At 44.0% G+C, this 8,333-nt stretch overlaps 1 protein-coding gene across 1 annotated transcript in view; it reads right to left on the bottom strand.

Moving 5' to 3' along the window:
• The window catches only part of USP3 (ubiquitin specific peptidase 3), a 63,127-nt gene that overhangs the window by 24,491 nt on the left and 30,303 nt on the right, over positions 1–8,333 (bottom strand). Inside the window, exons 4-5 of the mRNA XM_019504385.1 lie at positions 3,833–3,916; positions 2,130–2,211 (exon numbers count right to left, since the gene is read on the bottom strand). Of these exons, the coding sequence (XP_019359930.1) occupies positions 2,130–2,211; positions 3,833–3,916 (166 nt within the window). The remainder of the gene's footprint in view (positions 1–2,129; positions 2,212–3,832; positions 3,917–8,333) is intronic.

The following is an 8,333-nucleotide window of genomic DNA, read 5'->3' as shown; positions in this document are numbered from 1 at the left end:
CAGTATTAATCAAACACAACACCATTCAGCTTTCCAGTAACTGAATGAACTATTTTTAGATGGTCTCGTTTCTGATAAAGAAACAAACGCACACCTCAAAATAACCCCCCAGAATGCTCTATGACTGTCCTTTACCCAACCCCCCAGCCAGGGAGGCTCAACATAACATTACTGGCAAGCAGTCCTGCTCTGCTTTTTCTACATTATGATCCAATGTACCAACAGTGAAAAAAATAATTGCCTTGGGCATTACTCAAGTATCAATAAAACTGAGAAAATAGAACAAACTCTAAAATTGATAAAAACATGATTAATTTTTTTTCTGATTTGCTGTTCTCAATACCTAAACATCATTTGTAATTTTAGAACATACACAAAAAACAAGAACTGCCATTTACTGGGTCAGACTGTAGATCCATTTTGCCCTGTATCCTGTGTCACAATGGAATGGCGGAGAATGGATACCAAAAGGGAGAGCGACTAGAGTTTTTCTACTTTTCCTCTCTTGCAGCATCCTGCATTTGGTGTATAAAAGTTCCAATTCAGAGGCTGTATGCCTAACTCCCATGTTCAATGGCTACTGATGCACCTTTCCTCCAAAAATCTGTCCAATCCCTTTTCAAATCTGGCTAACGCGTCAGCTTCTACAACATCTTGTGGTAATGAGTTCCACTCTTAAGTTACATGCTATGTGAAAAAAACTTCCTTTTGTAAATTTACTACCTATTAATTTAATTTTACAACCTCTAGTTCTTGTATTGCGAGACAGTAAATAATAAATCCCTATTTACTTTCCCTTCACCATTTCGTATTTTGTAAACCTCTATCATGTCACCCATCAGGCACCTCTTTTCTAAACAGAATAGGACTAGCCTCTTTAGTCTCTCCTCATATGGAAGCCCCTCTACACCACTAATGATCCTTGCTGCTCTTCTCTGTACCTTCTCTAGTTCTTCTCTTCTTTACTTCATATTTTGGTAGCTTTGAGTTTTCCAGATGCTGAAAAAAGGCTGTGGTATTTCAAAAACTTCCTCAGTTCTCCCATAATTAGGACAGCATAGAAATGTATCAATTAGACCAGCTCATTTGGAAAGCAACTGAAAGTACATATGTTCCATCAAAACAACTTATATGGGCTGCTTGGAACGGTACGTGCAGCCTGCTCGGGTACGAGTGGCTTGCGTTTCCCCCAGCTACATACCTCTGAAGAAGTCCTGCCTCTCCCAGAAACGTAAGGCTGCAGCAGGGCAGGTTTAGCAGTCAGCACTGTGGCACCAAAAGCGAAGACAACTGGTACTTCAGCTTCCACCTCGTAGGATCCCCTCTGGCATTACATCCTTGTGCTATTTCAATTTATATAAATGCAGCCATTGGGGCTGAGAAGAGGGGATGCCAGAGACTGAAGGTGATGCTCCTCAGCCAGCTTTCTTAAGGCAGATGGGCAAGACAAATTTTTCCCTCCCCAACTACCCTGAGACTGGAAGAAATTAGGGTTGAGGCAGTCTGGAGATTTCTTCCCCCAGACTCTAGCCAGACACTCCCCATCTGAGATGGGGCCTGAATATATGAAAGGGAATATATGAACAAGTTACCTCAAAGGTAACTTTCTGCACAATTTTAGATATAAAATAAGAGCAGCAATGTAAATAACAAAAGAAACAAAGGGCAAGATTTTCAGGAGCACCCAATTCGCTTGGGAATAGGTGTCTTGCCCCTTCTAAAAAGCTTTAAGTAAGCTCCCTTTTACTTAGTAATTTGCAGTTAGGACCATAAGGAATAGGAAAAGGTGATGCATTCCCTCTTCCACATTCTGCACTGGAGAACACTGACTGCAATTCTAGTCCATCAAAAAAGGCTTGTTATTGACCTCTCCGATGTCAGTCCCAATGAACGCTGACTGCTTTCTAGTTAGCTGATCCTGCCAAGCAGCAGGGAAAATCAAATATGAGGTCAGTGTGATCACAACACTACACCAGCCATTCTTTAAAAAGAAAGGAGTTGTTTCTCCATTGGTGGGTGAAGGCAAAGCAATAGAAGTTGAAAGCCAAATGATAACTGTTTTTTAAACCCAGGTCAACATTATCCTAAGTTGACAAATCCCCTTCAAATACTAAAAGCACTGTACTCACATTTACTTTTAATAATTTGCTGTTTAGAGATGAGTTTTCCAAGAGCTTTCTTTTCCTATGTCTGTCTGCTGTAAAAGCTGAACTATAATAATGAAATAAAACAAGTTACATACTATAAAAAGAAAACATTGTTTAAAATAGAGTGAAGGAGCATTCACTGTACTATCTAGCATAATTGTTACGCTTGCAACCACCGGCAGCTGGAAAGATTGTCTTCTGCTTGCAACATAAGCTTTTTGAAAGGTACAAGATAAACCTAACATTCTTCTTAACACAGATAGCACTCTGGGAAAGACGGTCTTACTTTCTATTTTCAACAGTGGCTAGTATCAGAACCCTGAAACGTTTCCTAATTCGCATGCCACCTCTGATCTGACACAAGCATACTGGTGCTCTAAATCAAAAGAACAATAGCATTTCTTGTCTTGAGAAACCACTCCAGGGCTTAAAGAGATTCTAAAGTGAGTATATATCACTAGAGTCACTCTCCTTAAAAAGACAAAAAACCTTTAGGTCACCAACACAAGTTTATATACTGTATTTACTTGAATCTAAGATGAGGTCCCTCACCTCAATCAGGATGGGGGGAAGCCCCGCCCCTTAGATTCACATACAAAGCAGGGCAGGAGGTAGGGCAGGTGGCTGCTCTGGCTCTGACCCTGAGCCTGGGTTAGGGCCAGAGTCAGATCCACAGCAGCCTCCTGCATGTCATCTGCAGCTTTTGGCTCATCCTTTGGCCTCCCTGCTCTCTCTTTCCCCACCACCTACTGTCAGGCAAAGCCCAGCTCTGGCTCAGACTGGATTCCCTACCAGGCATGGAGCACAAGGAAGCTCCATCCCCTGCCCAGCTAACCAGCAGTGCCACTGCTGCTACGTGGCCTGGCAAGGGCTGTGCAAGAAAACAGAGCCCAAGCAAGGTCTGATAGTGGGGGGTGGGGGTGGGGGAGCAGCTAGAAGCGGAAGCTATAGAGATTTGGGACAAACGCAAGGAAAGGTGTAAGGGACACCGAGTCTGCCACTATATAGAAGACTTTCCACATCATGGGCATTACTTAGTGGCAGTGATGTCTGAATTCTAAGGGATTAAAAGTATTTGGAAACACTGGCTTGTACATAAACTTCTGCTAGGTATTTTGCATGATTTCCAAGCAAGCTACTAAAATCTGCTATCTAGAACTGTCCCAAATGTCTGCATTATAAAGTTACTCGTATTTACAATTGAGTGGAAGAAAACATGTCATGGAAAAAGCATAGCTCTACCCTAACTATACATACAATTGCAAGTTTCTGTTTGGAAACCAAACCACTAAATGAACATTTTGGATATATCCATCTCCCATTCAGCTTTCTTCTCAGCTAACCAACCTACTCTTAATTTTGGGAAACATATACCTGCTTTTTGGGAATCCTGTTCCCACTTTCCATGGAAGAGAAAAGACTAGATGGCAAGGTTGCAAGAAAATTCCAGAGAACAAGTCTGAATTCCTCCATCAACCTACAGACAAAACTCCCTATTAATCTTGCTTCCTCCAAATGTCAATGTTGAAAGCAGTAATCCCTTAATTCTTGTATCTCTTTTCAGTGATGGTGTTTTAAAACATATTATGGTATCTCACATGTTCAAGGACAAAACAAGGCACTAAAAGGAAATACCATTCAAGTGAAACAACATCCAAATCCAGTGGTGTAAACAAATTACTTACTTTTCCAGGTTCTGCAGGTGTTCTCTGACTTTCTGTACCAGGCCCAGCTTGGTATCATTGACTACAAAATCATCACAGCGATAACTGCAACCAAGAAAGGGGGGAAGGGGGAGAACTCCATCAGCAGGTGTAAACATTTCCATTTAAGCATAACATCAAGACACTTCAAAGGCTGAAGGATCTGGGAAGGTTTAGGAAAGGGGGCACACACCAAATTTAACCCTCCTCTCAAAACTGCTTTTATCCTTACAATTTGTGCAGACAGCATCTTACTCCCAGAACTAAAGTCTAGAAAAAAATCTTAATCTCTCAATAGCAACAGCTTGCATCTGTTACAGCAACAACAGAAACATCTTCATCTCTTAATAGCAACAGCCTGAAAATAAAACCCGAGGTTCTAACCATCTTCCCACTAAAATATGAACCCGAAAACGCTGCATGTCACTGATCCTCCACAAGAATTCCAAAGGCTTCAAAAATGTGTATACATGCTTATGAACATAAGAAACATTAGTGCAGAGAAAAACCATACCCTGGTAGATAAAATTACAGTGCAGACAGTACAACACATAAATGAAACCTGAAGCTGCATATAATGAAACTATACATCAGAATCATATTCAGTATCTAGACCAGAGATTTTCAACCCCTGGCCAGCAGGCCAGTTTCAGCCCATGATGCCATGACATGTGGCCGACAGGCTCTCCACAGGTCCTGAAATTTGGCTGTAGGAAGTGGTGAAACCACTCCCCTGCTGCCAATTTTCTGGGCCTGTTGAGATCCTTGTGCACTGGACTGGGCACCCGATCTCTGCACGTAGGGCCAGACAGGGGTGGCACCAGGCCCCAGGGCCAATCCTGGCACAGAGGGGACAGCACCAGGTCCCATGGCCCAATCCCAGTGTAAAAGGCTGGGATGGGGCAGCACCAGACTCCAAGGGTCAATCCCAGGTTGGGCAAGGGGTGGCAGCAGGCCCCTGGGGCCCAATCCTTGTGTATGGGGGTAGGAGAAGATGGTGCCAGGCCCCAATCTTGGCACGCTGGCCTCTATCTGGCCCACGGATCAGCCCTATACCACTCATCTAGCCTGCAAAGCCAAAAGCTTGAACACTACTGATCTGAACTGTTTTTATTACAGTAGTACTCAGAGGCTAAAAGTTAGATCAGGACCTCATTCTGGCAAGCAGTGTACACATATAAGTGGAAGTCCCTGTCCCATAAATAGGGACAAGGGGTGGGGAACTAAGGCACAGAAAAAGATTACACCAGTTGCCCAAAAGTATACAAAAAATCTGTGGCAAAACTAGAAATTTAGTGGAGAATTCTCCTGTCCTGATACAGAGCCTTAACCATGAGGTCTTCCTTCCTCCCAGGAAACAAGTTTTTGTACGAAATTCTCAAGGCAAGTTATCAGTCCCTGAAGGCTTTAAATGTTTACAGTACTTCAGTGATTAGCAGCTCAGACATGCTGACATGCTGTATTTGAAAGCCTTCAGCTAAGGCTACAGAAGACAGGTGCTGCCATTACAAGAAATGGATAACTTAGCTGTGCAAAGGAAGTGCCCGATTCCCCACTGCTTCAAACACAGTGTGCACAAACTAATGCCAAATCAAAATGACAACATTTTACATCCACTGTAAAAGCAAGTGTGCCTGTTGCAAGGCAACACAGAATCTATACCCAATTATCTAAGAGGCAGCGATCAAATACTTACACAATCCAGACAATATACAACAACTTCAAATGCATGTTTCACAGCAGTCTACATATATCTGCCTGCAATGGTATTTTTAATGAGAGTACTCATGTTGCTTTTATGATAGAGCAAATAGTCCAATGTGGAAACACAGACTTCAAGAGGTTAGATTTTACTCCTGCAGTACAGCTGGCTACACTCTGTTTAAAACTGAAATTTCACATTCAATTAAGACTTCATCTTCTAAAGGAAGGCAGGGCATTTGCAGAATGCTCACAAAAACAATATTCCCTCCCCTCCAAAAAAACAAAAAACACCCTAAGCCTGAAAAACCAACATCCATTCTGTGTTCTTCCTAGAAGATCAAATGTGTGAGAGCACTGGGACTGGGAAAAGGAAGACGACACAAAGTAAAATCTAGGGAGAAGTTTGCTTCAAGTACAATCTTAACTGCTTTTTTGTTCAAGCTTTCCAATGTCCTTCCTCTCATACCCACAGAAGGAAAGAAAGCAGCAAAGCTTCCACTCCATTGGTCTACACCCAAGGAGCCACATCCCCTCCCCTTCTACTTAAGGAGGGCTGAAAGAGGAAACGTGCAGGCAGGGAGTGCACACATTAGCACTACCACAATGAAAGGGCTGCAGAGACCTGTAACCGGAGATAAAGCCATGCTTTAGCCCTGCAAAATGCTCAGCCTGGTAGGGTGTGACCAGGCTCTGTTCAACTCTCACCTTCTCTCAGAGTCAGCAGGGATGTAGTACTACTTGCAATCACCCAAAAGAAGTTGCAATCTGATGTTCTAGTCTAGTCCAAGGACTAGCTAATGCTGCTTGGGAGTGCAGTGAGCTGTGTACAGTATTGTAATGAGGGAGACAACCAAGGCACCATCAGATGGAGGGGAATTAGAAACAGCTGCAGTGCTGGACCAGCCACCACTGTGCTGCCAGGAGCATCTTTTCATCTACAAGATCAGCCTGCCCCGGATTCCTGTAAATGCTGTATTGGAGGAATGAAATCCACCCAACTCCCTAGAGACATTTAAGGGCTTCAATTATGAGGGGAAAACCTCTTGGTGAAAATGTGGCATGCACCAGCAGGAGTATTTCTGTTGCCAGAGTTGCACCAGCTCCCCTAAACTCTGCCAGCAGAAGCCATACTTCTCTTAACAGAGCTGCACCCCCACAGGGGATTTTGCCAGCATAGCTATTTTGACTAAAGGCAGGATCTTCCCAGACCCATAACCAGGGATCCAGGTTTTCCATTTGCCATGGGAAAACATGGATTTTCTCCTTTAAAGGACAGTTGAAGCAGGAGTTGAGGGTAGCACAGCACCCCCCACTCCAGTCGCTTACTCCTTGCGCTGCTGGTGGCATGGCTGGCATGGGGGTCCTGGCAGCAGAAGCAACAAGTCCCGCTGCCTCATTCTGCTCCACTCTCCCATGCCAGGTCAGGGTCTCACCCATGCTGGTCCAGCCAGGCTGCAGCACCATTGCTACTGGGGGCACACAAATCGGGGCGGGCATGTGCCCCCCCCATGCCCAACTGATGCATCACTTAGGGTTGGGCACTCCTGCCCTGTCCCCTATACATCCCTGCCCTGCCCCGCACACTGGGGAGCTGCAGCCTGGGGGCAGTGGGTCAGGAATGAGGGGCACCAGCAGGTCTGGGGAAGGCAGGGGGCTGTGGGTCGGGAGTGAAGGGCGCCAGCAGGACTGGAGATGGCTGTGGCTTGGGAGTGAGGGGCACCAGCATAGCAGGTCTGCTCAGCACCACAAAGCAGTGGAAGGGACAGCTGCAGTTGGACTGGTGTCCAGGTGAGCAAAGGGGGCAGGGGAGCTCTGATTTCCTATAGTGAAAAAATAAAATCAAACACCAAAATAGACAGGTACTTAGAATTTATTTTATTATAGTGATTGAGGCACTGGCAGGCTTCCAAATTGCTTTAAAACTGTAAATATATATCAATAAAACATTGTGTTCAATATATACAGTGGTGCTTCACTTTAATCACGGAAAAATGCAGGTTTAGAGGTTTTTAATTAGAGAATTTGGGCTTTTTAAACAGAGAACAGCAGGATCCCTGCTCATAACCAACACAGCTATACCAGCAGAACTTTGCAATAAAGACTAAGCCTAAGGCTTCTGAATAGATCCAATTACTACTGTGGAAAGGCCACTGCCAACGTAAGAAAATGTGCTCTCTCACCACCGACGCACCAGGATGACTAACCAGGAATGGTTTACCCATCAGCTGGTCATGATACTGGTTTATGAAAAAGAATAAGTCAGCCTTACTAAATAAAGCCCTGATTGCTTTTCTCCCAAGAGGCCCACCCCTCCAAATGAGGCAAGCTAACCAGACTAACTGGAAGGGGTGGAACAGATGCATGCAGGACCACCCTGTGTGATTCCTAGCATCAACATGCCCATGGCCTTATCTGATCAGGCACATTAGCAGAACCACAGTGCACATATGGCTGCAAACAGGTAGCAAAAGCAACCATAAATGCCACTGCAACAAAACACTATCTGGGATGAAGGAACTCTAAAGCTGGATTTTAGAATGTTAATTATTTTAGTTTTAAATAAATCAAAGGTGTTTTCAGTTTAAGGACTTTTATGAGGAATGTACATTGACAGCAGCCTTTTCATTTGTGATCATCAGGATTAACAAAAGTTAAACCATGAATTAGTTTGCATATATTACAACTCTATACTTTTAACAAAAGTAATAAGGCGGGGTAGGCAATGTTTTTTGGCCGGAGTGCCAAAAAACCCCACAATGCCTACCTCGGAAGCTGCTGG

Source organism: Gavialis gangeticus, unplaced genomic scaffold (genome assembly GCF_001723915.1).
Source record: "Gavialis gangeticus isolate Ggan-Ray unplaced genomic scaffold, GavGan_comp1, whole genome shotgun sequence".
Taxonomy (NCBI): domain Eukaryota; kingdom Metazoa; phylum Chordata; order Crocodylia; family Gavialidae; genus Gavialis; species Gavialis gangeticus.
Note: the sequence above shows the minus strand (reverse complement) of the source record. Positions and strands in the feature narration are given on the sequence as shown.